At 32.0% G+C, this 19246-nt stretch overlaps 1 protein-coding gene across 1 annotated transcript in view; it reads right to left on the bottom strand.

Moving 5' to 3' along the window:
• Positions 1 to 19246, bottom strand: part of MS3_00009124 (uncharacterized protein) — a 76011-nt gene that overhangs the window by 27366 nt on the left and 29399 nt on the right. The window contains exon 2 of the mRNA XM_012940808.3: positions 478 to 577. Coding sequence (XP_012796262.3) covers positions 478 to 577 — 100 coding nt within the window. The remainder of the gene's footprint in view (positions 1 to 477; positions 578 to 19246) is intronic.

Raw genomic sequence — 19246 nt, 5'->3', positions numbered from 1 at the left:
GTTATTGAACAGTATTGAATCGTAATTCGTCGAGAATGTATGTATAAAAACACCATTCAGTATATCACTACCCATAAATGTATACTTTATATATTATTTATGTCATATTTGAAATGATCTCTGAAGATTTCATACAATTAAGACAAAATCTTTTGTATTATAAACAGAAATAGATGGTGGGTTGCAGTGGAATCCAGGATGTACGTTTCATCAGCTGAATTTATCTGATTCCTAGATTTGAAGTTCACCACTGTACTGGAACCTAGTACCGTTCACTTCAAAAGTCATCACATTATCCACTTGGATACTGAGTTCAGATATCCACTAGCCTGAGCATTTTTGCTTAAGATGCAGATATTCCAATAAGAAACTGATCAATTCCAGTCCAAAAACATTAATGGGAAGATTTAAACAAGCAAACCAAAATGAATTAAAATCTTTTTCATATATATATTCATGATAATTTTTCAAACTGACCTGCACATATATACACTTGGATCGCCGGATAAATAAAAGCATTCTCCACCATTTTGACAATAATCTTTAGCTTGAACTGGGCAATGATTAAAAATTGGCACTGAAAAGTAAAAAAAAAAACAAAAAAAAAACATTTGATAAAGTGAAAAGAAACTAAACACATGGGGATTATTTGAGTAATTGATTAAATGATTATATTGAAACATAAAATATAGTTATTGTTATACATGAAATCAGTTATCGTTATGGAATTATATGCGTTGGCAAACTATTAGAAACCAAACAATACTGAAACGTTTTTTTTGTTCTTGTATAGAAATCTTCATCTGTCTGCATTTTTTACTTTATGTAATACATAACTACAGAATATTAACCTCTCATGGTTGACAAAATATCAAGACCTATGAGTCTATACTACAGTAAATGTCATAAATTAAAAACCAAACAACTATTGAGCATAATTTTTAAAAAAAGGATATCAGTTCACAATGAAATTTACTAACATAATAGATAGTTATGCAATAAAATTGTTTTATCAGAATGGGTTTTGTGGAGAGTTTTTAGAAATTTCATAGGTTGAAAATTGTTTTATTATTTAAGCTATAACAGTGTTGATAATCAAAATATACTGAGTTTTAGGTTGCATAGTTTTTTATTCCAGTTAATATAAATTAAGGGTGGGTGAACACATACCAAAATGGTTGCAGAAACAAATGAATTTCAATGGTCAAATAAGATCACAGGATAGACAGACATCATCCTCCGTTGAGAAACATTTGATTGAGACGGGTCATAAGGTTGACGTCAAATCAGCATTTGTAGTGTTATACAAAAGCCTTCAAGGACGTATACTAAGGTTTATTGAAGCCTTGGCTATACAGAAATTGAAACCTCCTTTATGTGTTCAGAAACAATTTGTCCTTACACTTAACCTACCCTGGTAATGCTGATTGATTATACAAATTGGTAATCACATTTGTTTTTGTGTACTTTAATATTTTGCCTTTGTTATGACTTACCCTTAACCTGTCTAGTTGACTTTTTAATTTTTCATATATAAATGTTCTTAACAAGTATATGTATGATCAGATTGTTCGTAATATAAAATACACAGAACTTTAAAGAGAATAATATCAATTCATTTTCTTTCATAATAATGATTATCATCAGCTACTTAAAACCTATGATATATATAACTATATGATTCTTATTTCTGCTACTATCAATATTGTGGAATGTTTTCTTACATGTTATGAAGATATATTGAAAATTATTATTTAACTGCGTAAATTTATTTGCAACTTTGCTATACTATATTTGACATGTGATCATATTCATTGAAAAATTGATTGAAGGTAAATGTTGACACCGTTTGATATCGGCTTATTGATCTACAGGTAAAGTGTTTGCGTACGAGATCGATGGTCCTGGATGTGCAACAATAAGGAGTCCCATATTCGGATAAAATGGCAGTGTTTTGCTTTGAGGTTCTTAGTGATGGTCTAAAATTGGTCGATCCATGATTACAGTAAAACTCAACAATCTCCATAATTCTATACCGGTTATCGAAAAATGTTGACGAAAACCTGACGAAATAAGATGATTTCAAGTTACTCTGATAAAGTCTAACTTTTAGTATATGGAAATCCATAATGAGAACTAGATACACTCCTTATATTTCAGAAAGCATCCATATTATTGCCCTATTACCGTTAAACTATATAAGGTATGGTAAGAATGTAATAAAGTGACGAACCCGAAATAATTGAAATGAATTTTTAGCCAGTTATTAGTCCGTCAGACAATAGTTTCTTTAAATGATTAGTTTATGGAAAAGAAAACAGTAATCTAACAAAACGCATTTAGAATTTACATAATATATCAATCGAACAAACAACTTCATGAAAGTTCACGCATTATGCTTATGGAACGTTAGTGTTGTACGTCCACCAAAAAAAAAACACAAATGATTTTTTAAAGAGTCAGATCGTTCTTGAATAGAGTTGGGAATTAGGACTAGAGTTTTCATTACGAATTGATGTTAGCTATGTTGAAAGAATCCATTGTAACAATATGGACAAATCGATATCGCGTAGATATTTATGAGGCACTGCCTTAAATCTGATCAGATCATCCATAAAATATAATACTACCGAATTGAGGATTTTAGAGTTATTATTTTCGAATAGGATTGAGTAGGTGATATGTTTTAAACTATACAAAAGTCTTTCTAATACATGCTTTATATGTTATAAACTAATGTCTGCTATTAAACTCAACTCGATTTCGTAATCATGGCAGTCTACTTAGCGACTAATCAAAATTAAGTCAAAATTATCATATCCACCATCTTTGTATGCAATAGCGATTAACTTTCTTCGTTCTGTATATTTTCTTTTGTGTAACTGCATAACTTAACATTTCAATATGTTGAAATTCCACAATTAATGTAATACTCATAGCATAATCTAGTTTTTTTTTTTAAATTAAATAACTACATAAACGTAAACATAACCATTATTTCACTTGGCAATACATTAAGTTTACATAACACCAATCAATTTGAAACCATTCAAATTAAAAACCCTTCATTTTCGAATTAACCTCCAAAAAAACACACACACACAAAAAAAACTTTTTTCTCAACTCTGATTGGCTCATCTCTAGATAATATATTCTATCCCCAAATTAAAAAAAAATAAACACATCAGTTACATAATATTAAATGTTTAAATGTTCAATTTTTTTTTTAGAAAAATGAATTAAAACAAATTTTAAAACATTCAATAAATTTTAAGTTGAATTATTGATTACAAAAATTAATTATTTTAGTTTTAACAAATTTTGAACATGCAAGATTTTTCTCTCTGTTTTTTTTCTTTTTTAGTATCAGTTTACAAGTAGAATGTAAAACGGATGAATTATTTATTTATTTATTTCTGTAATTTCTATTAACAAATAAACAAAACTGTTTGTTTTTATCCAGTTTCTCTCTCATGTAATATCATACGTTGAGATTAGATGGTGGTTGGAGGTAGTCAACAGGAAACCCTGGACACGGGTTTCGTGCTACCTGGTACTCGTCAGCAAGGTGTACCTGTAATCTTGAGGGAACTGGTGCTCCCTGGCGGATTCGATCCCATGTCACCTAGATTCACAATCAGAGACGTTACCACTGAGCTATCCATGCCGCGACTGACCGTCAGTAGGACTGAGATGTAATCACAATTGATGGATCACTAGGTGGTGATCAATCTCATGTGTATCAAGTCCTTATTTAGTGAAGATCGAGCGCCAGTTCCCTCAAGATTACAGGTACACCTTGATAATGAGTACCAAGTAGCACGAAACCCGGGTCAGGGTTTCTTGTCGACTATCTCCAACCACCATCTAGTCTCAATATATAGTGCCCGCAGTGTCGAGTCACCTAGACTGGTGGCCACATTGCAACATGATCGATAGCATTCGATCTGCACTAATAATAAGGACTTGACACACATGACATTGATCATCACCCAGTGATCAATCAATTGCGAACATCATACATACTCAGTGTTTTATTTTTTTTTAATTTTTAAGTTAGGAGAGAGAAAAAAATTAAAAGAAAAGATTTAAAATAAATAGAATAAATATAGACACTTATTATTTGTCATTGTTAATATCATGTTTCGTTGAACAAAATTTTATTTGACAATCTATAGATTTATCGGAAAAACATTTTTTTGAAAGAAAAGAGAAAAAAGAAAAGGAAACTAGGAAATCAAAAATCAATTTATTATTTGAATCAAACTGGATAATATTTATAATCAAAGAAAAAGATTGTGTTCAATGAAGCTAGACCACCATAAAATACCTGGAACCATTGAATGGCTTTTTCGATTTGGAGAGTCCTGTACTAGGACGAAACGGTTGTCCAGTATTTCCAGATTTACCATGATGATCTAGCTTACATCGACTCATGAATTTGTGGTGGTCGGTATTCAATATAATCCTTAAATTTAGTATACAGTTCGATCGAGCGAGTGAGCGAATATGAGTAAGCGAGTACAACTAAGCGAACGAGAGCGAGACGAGAGTGTGTTGAATATGAATAACATGGACATATATATACCTAGTGAAATGAATGAGTCATCGAATCATATAAGCCGTTAGTAGTAGTAAGAGTAGCAGAGTGAATAAATGCGTGGGCAGTAAGCAATATTCAAGCATACGTATTTCATACAAGCACAAAATAATAAGGGTACAATAAATCGCCATAGTGCGGATGTCTTTGTCCGCTAAATAAGTTAGCAAAAGGGCTTAACTGTGTTAAATGAGAATAAACTCAATTGCATGTGAGTCGCTATAAATTCAACTATTAAAATTACTACAATCTCCACAAAAAAACTCATGAATCTGATCATTCTTAATCTATTTAAAATTGTTTAAATGGAACATAATGAGGTTATAAATAAATAATATATTTGTAATATCCCAATGAATAGAGAAACTAGATTTTCTGACGTTTCGTGACTTAATGTAAGTCACTTCTTCAGAGAATAACTAACCAAATTAAAATTAATCCAAGTTTAAATAGTACAACGGGACTACTATTTAAACTTGGATTAATTTTAGTTTGGTTAGTTATTCTCTGAAGAAGCGACTTGTACGAAGTCACGAAACGTCAGAAAATCTAATGTTTCTACTCATTGGAATATTACGAATTTATTATTTATTTATAACAATCTACCCAATGCTCAATTTATTCGAAATTATCAAATCAAACCTTGGTAATGATACCGATAATCAGGTCACGTTGCATGTTGTTTAAATTAATATAAATGAAATTAATTTATTTAAACAAAGAAAAGAAATTACTTTTCAAGATCAGAATTTTTATTTTTGAACGGTTACCAAGGTCAACTTGATATTTTGTGAATAGAATACATGTTCATATTCAATAATCTGATATATTATTGAAATTTGTACATAAAGTTATAGAGCGAAAATTAAACAATCATCTTTTCAATGTCATTCATTCACTTATTATTATCTAACTTGTGCTTAAACCATAGTTTTAATAAATTAAATACTAACTAAATTATTATGTATTATTATAATATTTACTCTATTACTATAATATCCACAAAACCCCTTCTGATACTAATCAATATATGGTCACTAAGGATTGGTTTTAAAATGCATATCTTGGAGTTTTAGTGAGAAGTAGTGATTAGAGGAGTTCAATTGGATCAGTTGTGAGATAGTAACTCACTGATGACAATGGTGGATGTGTCGCTCATTCTCGTGATTTAGTTGAAGTTAGATATTGACATTGTTGGATGCCAACTCAGTGGTGTAGAGGTTAAGCGCTCTTGTGCGAGACTGATAAGTCATGGGTTTGAATCTCAAGTGGCGGGGTTGTGGATGCTCACTGTTGAGGAGCCTCATACTAGGATGAGTTTTCCATCCAGTACTTACAGGTTCCTCATGGTGATCTAGCTTCAATTTACTCATGATCTCAACTATCAAAATTACTACAATCTCCAAAAAACCCCTTCTGATACCAAAGAAAAAGAATTGAGTATAAATACATTGTATTAGACAGTAACAACTGTAAATGAGAATGATAAATTTTGGGATCCATTGTATTTTTGATGAGCATAAGTTATATTTTAAGAGGATATTTAGGAGGATATTACATAGTTTATGAAATGTTTTTGATATTCTACCAATTGTAAGCTTTTATTTGAGTGTTGTTATATGTTTTTTTAATAATAAACTTATTGTAGATCAGTTATTAACTAATTAATCAAGGTGGGAGGTTACCTTAAATGCCCTAGTTAGGGACATGTAGTTTATGTATATGATTGTATAGGTTTTGGAGTCATATATATATATATATATATATATATATATATATATATATATATATATATATATATATATATTCATTTTAAATTGGCTATCATCTTGGGACTTGGAGGTAAATGATTTTTTCGTAGATCAATAAACGGTAGTATATTAGGTCAATTAGTTGAGACATCATTATTATTGGTTCGAGCATTGCAGAGAACGGTAGTAATTCTTTCAATCATGAATGATTAAACATATATATGTATATGATGAGACGTTTCTAGAAATATTTAAAACCTTAAAATCGTATAAAGTATCATATCATGTAGTGAACTTATAATAATTACATGCCAAGGATATTCTTTCCTGATAAAATTCATTCTATAAAGATGATTTACATTAAATATGAGAAAAATCCACATTATTTACATTGAGTCACAATTATGAAAATTCCAATTAATACTGTGAACGAATATTTGAATGTGTTTAAACATAATAGAACATTCACAACAATGATGTATGAAGTTAAATATAACCTAGTTCTCGTATTTCTGATATTTAGATCCCAGTGGAATTTAGAAAGAGGATTACGTTTTGCTTGAATATCGTCAGTTGCATATACCTTTATCCTAGTGTTGATTCAACTTGAAACTAGTATACTTCACATCATAAGCTTAATTCATTTCCCGTTGAACTACTGAGACTAGGCAGACACTATCTTGTTCAATGAGTATGTAACTATTCACAAGAGTTAGCAGTTTTTTATTGTTGATATTCAGGAATGGAGATGAAACCGTGTATAAACAAATTACACTGATTTAGGTAGTTAGTTACAAGTCTTAATTAATTTGAATTATAATTAGTGGTGAAATGTTACTTTTCATACTTTATCTTATGAATAAATGGCTGGTCAAAATTCAATCCGGACTATCAACTACAGGATATCGCATTTGAATTGGTTGTGTTAAATTTTCCCAATGATGTTTAGGACTGAAATTGATCAGTTACTTTTTTCACTCTATTATAAAAACGTGAGGTTATCTGAACTCAGTAACTAAGTGGGTAACGCGATGGCGTTTGAAGAGAATGATAATAGGTTCATGTTCCTGAATAGATATCAGCTTTAGGATGTGGTAGATACATCCGGCCGACGAGTTCCAAATAGGAAAAGCATTTCGTCCTCAGTTCGGTTGCTAGCTACATATCAAGTTTAATAAAACTTATGATATAACCTTCTGTCAAAACAATCTACTTAGGACGTATATAAGGCAACAGAGATTGACGTATTTTCAGTCCTGTATATCAACAACGGAAAATTTACAAACTTACTATTAGCTAGTTTCGATTAGTGTATGTTGGATAAGAAAACTGTCTAATGAACGAATCTTAAATGGAACACATTTAAAAAAGCAATGCTAAGTGAATAATTATTCCATTTCTTTGAAAATTGTTGAGTTTTAGAATTTATTTCATGAAATTATTTTAGTTAGATAACTACCCCATTCAGTTTCTCATATCTGGCAACCGGCATTTAGCATTTTGATAAGTTACAATTGGATGTACAATTGTAGCGTTCCCTGGAACGCCAACATACAACTTGTCAAGAGAAATTTCACAAATATTGAAACACTTAGTGGATTTATCCAAACTGCTGAGTCCCATACTAGGACGAAACGGCCGTCCAGTGCTTTCAGGTCTTCCACGGTGGTCTAGCTTCAATAGACTCATGATTTCAACCAGTGAAATTTCTAAAATCTCCACAAAACCCATTCTGATAAAAACTATAGACCTAGAAGTTATAATATTGCTAAAATTCAAGAATCCGAAAAACAGTAAAGAATACACTCAGACACAACTTGAGCCTTGAAAAAAACACTTGAGTCATATTATCTTAAATAATCAATGGTAGAAGAGAAAATGATTGTATAGATGATTTTAACCAGTACAAACGTAATAATTTAGTAGATAATAAATTCCAATCAAATATTAAACAAACATCCCTTTTTATCTAAATGATATTTCCGACTGAATTCATTGATGCAACAAAATGTTAACGTCTCTCATAATTTTTCTTTAAGGAAAGTTAATCAAAGCTTCATGTCAATCAATTTTAATGTTCAAATCTGATAGATGGATCATAGTAAGTTATATTACTTAAATGAGTAATATGAATGTATCTCACAAATATAACTTATTTTCTAATGTTCATAATTGATCAGTTATATAATTCTAAATTAATCATAATCCACAAAAATATGTGGGATGGATAAGAAAGGTTATCATTTAGATAGTTCATTTCAATGAGAATAATCATTTCAATATTGAGATCATTTGTTTTGTTTACATTTTCACAATAGAAACAAAAAAGGTTACTTCAAGGTAAACTAATCATTTAAATAGATAGATTATAGAGTTTCACACATGATTCTATAATTTAAGACTTATATAATTATCAGAAGGGGTTTTGTGGAGATTTTGGAAATTTCAATAGTTGAAATCATGAGTCAATTGAAGATAGACCACTATGGAAAATCTAGAAGCAATGGACAGCCGTTTCGTCCTATCAAGGGACTCCTCAACAGTGCTCATACACGATCCTGCCTCCCGTGAGATTCGAACCCATGACACATTAGTCTCGCGCGCGAGCGCTTAACCATTGTACCACTGAGCCGGCATCCGACGGTGCTAATGCCTAACTTCAACCAATCAATGATGTTGCACCACCGTACACCATTGTCTTCAGTGAAATGATTTCTCACACACTACCGAAGAGTCCCATACTAGGACGAAACGGTCGTCTAGTGCTTCCAGGTTCTCCGTGGTGGTCTAGCTTCAATGGAGTCATGATTTCAACCAGTGAAATTTCTTAAGATTTGTAAAAACGGATATACTTAAAATTCATTTTCTCAAATCAATCACTCATATGAAGTTCTTAATCAAACTCAATATTTTAACTTAAATAAATATAAATAACGATTGATTGAATTGTAAATAATCCCAATACTCTTTTTATAATTATAACCATTTTATTTTTATAAACTAACAAATACATACTACTTATTTCTGATTATCATCGACATAAAGTAGTAATAATGATTAATTAATGACCGTACCCTTTATTCAAAAATAGAAAGAAATAAAAAAATGTAATAAAGAACTATATTCATTGTTTTGTTTTTGTTTCTTCCTTTTTTATTTTTCACATGACCTTCATAGTTAGATATTTCAAGCAATCTAGATAATATAAAGAAAATTTAATTAATGTACCTAACTGTTGTCTTTTTATTATTAGTTTCATTCAACAAGATATTGCTATGTAGGGAACAAGAAAAATGATTCATAAATCATTTTGTTTTGTTTTTCTTTTCTTTTTTTTCCAAGAAAACTATTTTTTGATTAATATGAATGGTAAAATGATTTGAAAAACTATTTATGATATTTCTCAATTGTTATTGTTTAAATGAAGTAAATAGAATGAAAGACAATATCTTCGGAATATGGACGTTTATGGGTTCGAGTAATGTTACATTGGTTTTTCAAGAGAACCGTAAATCATTCAAACTTTTATGTGACAACTTAAACAGTACAGCTCAATACTGTTCTTAGGAGAATCAGACACCATATAGGCTTAAAATTTACAACACGAGCAGTACAATTCAATTCCACTTCATAGGAGAATAAGACATTATATAGGTTTTAAAGCTACAATGTTGAACAGTGCAGATCACTTCTGTAGCGCAACTACAAAGGTACCCAGTACCATGGTGGACCAGATCGACATGTAGAGGTTATATTATTCTACCTTGTGCTAAGTTTAAAAATTTTTATTTCTGGTTACAAAAATACACAATTTTTTATAGTTGAATATGAATACATAGGAACTGAACAAAATATAACTATTATTAATAATTGTGAGTTGTATTCATCACAGATTGATCTCGGTTGGAGTGGTAACATTGAAAAGTAGGATATATGTTTGCGAATTATTAACAGTGTTCTCACATAACCTGTCAGTTATCTTATCAAACGAATAGTTGTCTATTGGAACCACTAGGTCAGTGTTCAATTATACGGTTACAATTTTAGACAATTTGCAAAGTTGCATGAAAATTGTACAATGCTGTATGTAACAAATATTTCACTCTTAATCTGTTTGAACTCTACCAGTTACGATTTCTCTTACTAGAACATAAAGAATATCTTAGTTATGTTTGATCATAAAATTTACATTATCATTCTGGACAAGATAATCGGCACTTAATTCAAACAGCAGATCAATGACTTTTACCTAAACTAGGTACTAGCGATGTTTTCCAGATCGAAAATGGGGGCTTTAATAAAACATCATTGAAAGCTTCCACTTGAACTCGATGTTTATCATATCATTCTAGTTTAAAACTCTTAAAGTCTCCAATGACATAATTACCTGAATTATGATCAAATATAAGATATTCTAGTCTAATAAATTACCATTTTACAAAATCAGAAAAAAAACATTAGATTCATTTTTCAATAAAAGAACAACTTTTTCGATTCAAAGTCTTTTATAATCAAATAAACTATATTTTCCTGTCTTCTATAAAATGAATATTATTAAGTTTTATTAATATATAAAGTTTAATGTAATAATCAGAGAAGGAATGCCGGTTCAGTGGTCTAGTGATTAAGCGCTCGCGTGCAAGACTGTTAAGTCCTGGGTTCGAATCTCACGAGGTCTTGATCGTGGATGCACACTGCTGAGGAGTCTCATACTACAATGGAACGGCCATCCAGTGATTTCAGGCTTTTCATAGTAGTCTAGTTTTAATTGAAATAGTTAATATACACTCTTGTCACCTTTTCTAATCAGTTATTACAAACACTGAAATAATGTAATGCATATTTGAGTATATAAACTTTACTATAATATTATGTAATACTTTTCATTTCGTCACATTTCTTTTCATTTCTCTTAAGAAAATAACCAGCTTTTTTTAACGTCGGTTGTTTAGTTAAGTGAATAACAAACAATAAATTATTTTGTTTATCTGTCAACTATTGACAAACGACTTATAATCACGAGATGTATTTCAGTAGTTCTATTGATTTATGCATATAATATTTGGTTTGGATTTTGTTTCCTTTGGAAGTCTTACTTATTTATGCATTATTATTACCACTATTATTATTATTATTATTATTATTATTATTATTATTATTATTACTATTGTTATTACATCTTTCTGTATGTATGTGTTCAGAGGTATATATATTACTTAAGACGAAATTGATTAGAAAATCTAAGAAGGTTGTCACGGTAACTCTTTTTTTACAAAACAACATAGTATTTGGGTAATCTTTATCTAATTCGATTATACATTGTACATAACCATTTATCGACTATTTTATGGACAAGAAATGTAAGAAAGATTGAGGAGGATAGAGAATATGTTTGTAAAAACAATAAGAAGAAAATTTCAACATTATTGTAAGGACTACAAAATAAGTTTGTTTTTTAATATTTGTTGACTTTTATCATACTGTCCAAATGTAATAGTGTTTTAAGTGTGTGTATGAAATACTGGTTAAATGTAGTAATGAACATTTGTAGTGTATTATATTCAATGATTAGTTGTTATCCTATATGTTATCAGATATCAGTAGTCTAAACGTTTCTACAAATGTTTTTTTTCACTTATAAATAGAGAACATAAAATTGTCAACCTTGAGCAGTAACAGTAATGACCTAGATGGTTTCCATTAACAAATAAACATACAAACTACCTATCTATATCACAAATCTATCATTATAAAGTCGAATGAAATTAAAGTATCTATGGTCATTTTACGTGACTAATAACTATGAAGCTTTTTTTATTTTACTTTAAACTTAGTATATTTTTTTTACTATAGAAACTCATTTATTCAAAAGCTGATCGGTTAGTGTTTGAATCTCCCATCAAATGGTGGATGTGTGATGTAGATATATTTTTTTTACAATTTACATAAGATTTATTTTCTGACTTGATAAAATGTTGACAAGGAGAGTTTTTGAGACAATGATCTAGGAAACAAGTATGTTAAAACTGGAATCACTCTGATCATTTGTTTGACTACAACACTTATTATTCAGTGCATAAAAACACTTGTATGATTCGATTAAAAAGTCACTTGAACAAAGAAAAAAAAGAAACAACTTTCTATAGATACATGTTTTAAGTGGAGACTGTATTTGATTTAGATGGTAGTTGGAGGTAGTCAACAGGAAACCCTGGACACGGGTTTCGTGCTATTTGGTACTCGTCAGCAAGGTGTACCTGTAATCTTGAGGGAACTGGTGCTCCCTGGCGGATTCGATCTCGTGTCACCCAGCTTCACAGTCAGAGACGTTACCACTGAGCTATCCGAGCCGTGACTAACCTCCTGTAGGACTGAGATGTAATCACAATTGATTGATCACCACCCAGCTATCAATCAATTGTGACTGTATTTGATAGAATCAACACTTACTGTGATGTTGCTCGTGTATTACATCATTTTAATTAAACAATGTAACAGTAGATGTTTCTATATCAATCATAAAGAATTCAGGTGTTGCATAATGATATTTTTTTTAAGGTGAATACCAGCTTACAACATGTTTTGAGAGTTCTTTTCATCACAGGTTAAAAGTTCACTGTTTAGATCCTGATTTAGTTCATCACTAGATAGTCTGAAATTTCATCGCTTAGACTTCATCGAATACCGATATCAGCAATGAAATTACTAAACAATCACGAAGATCAAGTTTGAAAATATTTAACACTATGTGATGTTAATTTCAACTATGAATAAATATATGATAATTGTTTATTGAAACGAATACTATACAGCTAAACTACTGAATGATAAAAATCTATTATTCATAGTTATCGGACCTTGGTTAGCACTCTGCTGTGAGATAATTCTGGATACCATATCTATGATTTGACCATGAATATTCTTTGAGATTTCAGGTCTTAGATATAGCGGTTTTGTTTCCTTCTATTACTTCTATGCAATAAATATTCCTTTGGACCTTTTCATGCGTAGACTATTTGTTTGAGTAAATGACGAATAGTCATATGAGCATTCACAATCGTACATAAGGTCAAAATAAAACCCTCGGATCTTTCTGTATAAATGATACTATTTATACATTGAATTAAGATCACTTGCTTTACAATGTAAATTTTAATTAATGAATAAGATAACACTGGGATCATCTGGTGAAATTGTTGCATTTTGTCTGTTATGTTATAATTCCTTTATGCTGAATATATCAATGTTGATATAATGCCGGCTAAAACGTTAATATCAGGTTACTTTTTGAAGACTTTTCAATGTCACCATTCAATATCTAACATTGCTAGTAGATTATACCATTTAAATTTACTTCTGATTTACATTGTAAGTAATTTTAGTAATGACATAGTGAAGATTTCGTTTTAGCTTATTTAGATCATTTTGGCAGTGTGATATTTATTTCATATAGTCTTCTATTTGAAATTAGGCGTTGATAATGCTGTCCAGAATGAAAGAAAAGCTTCACAATTAAACCAGCCAGTTTACAGGATTGGATTATTTTATCTATGATATAATGAGATGAAAAGATAACTTTATTTGGATAAATATTTTTGTATCAATTCATTATAAATTTTGGCCAGAGTGACATGTGAGAACTTAGTTTAATGTGACGTTTTGAGGTTAATATTTTGTTATATTAATTCAGCATAAACTGTGTTCACTGTCATTGAAATCAGGCCTCAATCTAAATTAGATAAATATTAAAAACCTGAAAGCACTGTATGGTTACTTCGTTCTGGTACAGGACTACTCAGCAGTACACATACATTACCCTGCAACCGAGAATGTAACACCAGGACCTTCGGCCTTATGGGCAATCATTTAACGTCTAGACGATTGAGCCAAAATCTAGTGATGTGCAGAATCAACCCCAGTATGAAAATCGTGAACTTCCGTTCAGTGTAACAATTAACACATTCGGCATTAATTCAGGTGGACTTTATTCAGTGTATATTTTTTACGGTAACTTTATGTATTTTCTCCTAAATGTAATATTATTGTACGTAAAAATTAGTATGTTTATGATTGTATTTTGTTCTGATAACGTGATTTTCGGACTTGTTAGGGGAAGTGTTTTTTTTCTGTCTTTACATTACATTGTGGCAATCCCAGTAATTTTTATTTCAAGGTATAAGCATTAGGATTAAAAAGTTGTAGTAGTTTTCGAATGTTAAGTATAAGCTTTAGGACTGCAAATTTCACAGAGACCATATATGAGGAACAGCTATAATAAATTACTTTAATGACAATTTTGAACCTCTTAGATCACACTTTCAGAAACTAATCTATAATCAACTACTTCATTATAATTATGTCAGCGTATTGATTAAGCGACAAGTTATATATAGTGAAGCATAGTTGACAACTATGTGAAATTAATCACTAGTATAAACGAATTCCATTACAATGGTTACAAACAACTAAGTATGATAATATTCTGTTTTAGAAACACAACTGAGTTAATTTATTTGTTTTGTTAAATTTCTTTAAAAGACAAATACTACTTGTTGTAATCTAATAAGTAATTTTATGCATAATATATTGTAAATTAACTAGAGATTTAAAGAAGTCATATCGCGGACTACTTATAAATATGTTCATAAATTCAATTCAGTATACCCTATTTATCACTGAAGAAAATATACTACTATTATTCATACTAATAACAATTTCAATACTTGGTCAAAATATGAGAATTTTTTTTCAAATGATAATAGAAAAAGTTCACTTTAAACTAGATTTGAGAAATCTACAATAAACTATCGCTTGATCAACGATTTTGAAACATTGAATTTCTACTAAAATGAAATTTAACAAATGATTCTTAAAGTAAAATTCACTTGGTGTTGTTTTACTTGTATCTTCCCATTGTTATTTAGGACTGAAATTGATCAGTCTCATGTTGGCATATGTGCATTCTTTGCGGATTGCCTCGATATAACCTTAGGTCACAAGCTTTTTAAGCAAAGACGGATAGAGGCTAGTGGCTGGAATTCAGGACATGCGTGCACAGGATGCACATATGCCAACATGAGACTGATCAATTTCAGTCCTAAATAACAATGGGAAGATACAAGTAAAACAACCTCAAGTGAATTTAAACTTCACCCCATTGCACAAGCACGTGGCTATCAGGACTCAGTAGCTAAGTGGATAATGTGATGGCGTTTGAAGCGAATGTTACTGGGTTCGAGCCCTGAAGTGAACATCAACTCTGGGATGCATGTATATCCAGCTGACGAGTCCTAAATAGGATGATACATGCGTCCTGGATTCCACTGCTAGCCACTATCCATCTTTGCTTAAAAAGATCCTTAAAGTATTTGACAATCTTAATTTATCAAAAGAGGGATTTATGGAGATCGTAGTTATTTAATAGTTGAATTCATAAGTCAATTGAAGCTGGACCACCATGGAAAATCTGGAAGAACTGGACATTCAACTCGTCCTAATATGGCATTCCTCAGCAGTGCACATCCACAACCCCACCCGGGGATTCAATTCCATAATCTATCAGTCTCGCGCGCTAATACCTAGCCTCTAGGCCATTGATTCGGCATCAAACGTTATTAATATCTTATGTCAACCAATTCACGAAATTGCAATACCGTCCACCATTGTCTTCAGTGAATTACTATCTCACAACAGACCTGGTTGACATGTAATTGGTTCATGAATTCACCTATTCAATGTTAATTTAGTTTAGATTATAATATAAAGTTAGATAATCAAGGATATTGGATATTCTTTTTATCATTCATCGAATTAAATAAACAATTCTCCTAGATTTTATTATCAAACATACAGTAAATGTAAATGTTTATCAATTAATTGTGATATGATACATGAATAAAAACCATTCGAAGGAGTAAAACTGAAAAACCAAGTATTACGATACTTATTAATATTACATCATAGTCTAGGTTCGCATAATAGTACTGATTAACTTCCTTATCAAAAAGTAATCAGATTCTATGAAATAAAAACTTTTACACAATTGAATAATTGATCCCAGATTTATCTAATATTTTACAATTTTAACTTTGATCAATTTGTGATAGGATGAATCCGAATTTATTGATAGACAAATAGGAATCTAAGTCTGATGTGTTTGCTTATAAAAATTATAGGAAAAGTTTGTAATTACCGATGATTCGTTCAAATATGCTGCTTACTCTGGATAAACTCCTAACGAAGATAGTTATCAGTAGTAGTAGTAGTAGTAGTAGTAGTAGTAGTAGTAGTAGTAGTAGTAGTAGTAGTAGTAGTAGTAGCAGTAGCAGTAGTAGTAGTAGCAGTAGCAGCAGCAGCAGCAGCAGCAGTAGCAGCAGTAGTAGAGCAGCAGCAGCAGCAGCAGCAGCAGCAGCAGCAGCAGCAGCAGCAGCAGCAGCAGCAGCAGCAGCAGCAGCAGCAGCAGCAGCAGCAGCAGCAGCAGCAGCAGCAGCAGCAGCAGCAGCAGCAGCAGCAGCAGCAGCAGCAGCAGCAGCAGCAGCAGCAGCAGCAGCAGCAGCAGCAGCAGCAGCAGCAGCAGCAGCAGCAGCAGCAGCAGCAGCAGCAGCAGCAGCAGCAGCAGCAGCAGCAGCAGCAGCAGCAGCAGCAGCAGCAGCAGCAGCAGCAGCAGCAGCAGCAGCAGCAGCAGCAGCAGCAGCAGCAGCAGCAGCAGCAGCAGCAGCAGCAGCAGCAGCAGCAGCAGCAGCAGCAGCAGCAGCAGCAGCAGCAGCAGCAGCAGCAGCAGCAGCAGCAGCAGCAGCAGCAGCAGCAGCAGCAGCAGCAGCAGCAGCAGCAGCAGCAGCAGCAGCAGCAGCAGCAGCAGCAGCAGCAGCAGCAGCAGCAGCAGCAGCAGCAGCAGCAGCAGCAGCAGCAGCAGCAGCAGCAGCAGCAGCAGCAGCAGCAGCAGCAGCAGCAGCAGCAGCAGCAGCAGCAGCAGCAGCAGCAGCAGCAGCAGCAGCAGCAGCAGCAGCAGCAGCAGCAGCAGCAGCAGCAGCAGCAGCAGCAGCAGCAGCAGCAGCAGCAGCAGCAGCAGCAGCAGCAGCAGCAGCAGCAGCAGCAGCAGCAGCAGTAGTAGTAGTAGTAGTAGTAGTAGAGTAGTAGAGTAGTAGTAGTAGTAGTAGCAGTAGTAGTAGTAGTAGTAGCAGTAGTAGTAGTAGTAGTAGTAGTAGTAGTAGTAGTAGTAGTAGTAGTAGTAGTATAGTGAACGAGAACTTAAGTGTGGACAATCAAATGTATATGAACACAAAATTACAGAAAATCTTAGTAAAATCTGACAACTATACAGCAAATATTTCATTTACAAAATGTCGATCAATTGTCTCAAACCTGACTATTCCTTTTGCAAATATCAGTCAATCGTCTCAGACTTCATTGTTCTTATGTTTAATGTGATGTGTGTTACTAATGTTGACAGATAAAAGTAGTATGTATCATTAATCGAAAGTTAAATGTCTGCTTGCAGAAGGTTAAGATCTAAGAAAAGAGAACGAGAATAGAGAATGATTGCTATGGAAATGATGGAACAGTAAAGTCTGAGACAATTGATTGACATTTTACAAGTGAAGAATTTACTGTATCCCTCTGAGATTTTACTTAAAGATTCTATACTTTTATGTTCAAATATAGTTGGTTGTCCTCTCTGGATATTCTTGTTCATTACAGTAGTAGTAAGTTAAATCATTTCAAATAAATAAACTGGAATCAAGTAGATATTCAATAGTTCTTTTCTTTTAAATTTGGTAAACTTTTTTTTTAAATTCTTATTCAATAATTGACATTTTACAAACTACAGTGCAGTTGTATCAAATTTGAAAATAATTAAAAAATTGATTTGACCTTGAGAGATGTAAATCATAAATAATCAATAGCTTAATAGGAAATTCTATGTTCAATTTTAAATTCTGTTCAAATTCCGAACTCAATAAAAAACAAACATCGATAGAATAGTTCAATAGAAAGAAGTATGAATTTTTTACATTTAAAAATATGATAAAAATTAGGCTGTTCACGATTTATAACTCCGCCTTCAGCTCTTCTAGGGCTACTACCGGTCGCAAGCTCGGGTAAAGAGGGAAGGTTAGGCATGTGATCGGCAATCCCATCCTGTATTGTGGGAGAGAACAAACTAACTTTCAACTGAGAAGGAAATTAGGAAAAGACGTTGGAAGTGGATAGGACACACATTGAGGAAATCACCAAGCCTATGTCCCTCTATGAGGGGTAACAGGCGTAAGCAATATATATATATATATATATATATATATATATATATATATGATGTTACCCAGTTACTCGAGGTGCACTTGCATGTGTACCGTTCTCAGGACACAAGGAATTGCACAGGTGCCACCCGCACTTCACCTTCCCATCAAGGCCATACAAGTTGATTTGGTTTGGTCGGCTCGATCATTGATTATCCAGTCAGTGACCACATAATGAAACACCCCCAGATGGGAATAGTTTCATAGTAATTGGGAATTGAGTTGATGTGAGACACTAATCAGCAAGATTTTACAAATACATTCTTCTTTATTTATGGAAATTAAATGACGAAAATAGTCCATAAATACTAAATTAAATTAGTATTATAAAGGAGTAATTAAATAATTTGGTAAATGTGTTATCTCAGATGATTTTAATAATTTAATTATATAATATTGAAAATTCTGTTCATGCACCAAATTGTTTCTAGTCAGTTGGATTCATTTAAAATTTCATTATCAGCTATTGTAAATAAAACGTACAAGTATTACTGTATTGATGTATATGTTAGATGTATTTATAGTTAATATGTCTCACCGAGGAAGACCAATGAAGTTGTGGAGCATTGAATATCTATTTGGTCTTAGTATGGGATTCC

The sequence above is a fragment of the Schistosoma haematobium genome, chromosome 5 (genome assembly GCF_000699445.3).
Source record: "Schistosoma haematobium chromosome 5, whole genome shotgun sequence".
Lineage (NCBI taxonomy): Eukaryota > Metazoa > Platyhelminthes > Trematoda > Strigeidida > Schistosomatidae > Schistosoma > Schistosoma haematobium.
The sequence above is the reverse complement of the archived record's forward strand: the minus strand, read 5'-3'. Positions and strand labels throughout refer to the sequence as shown.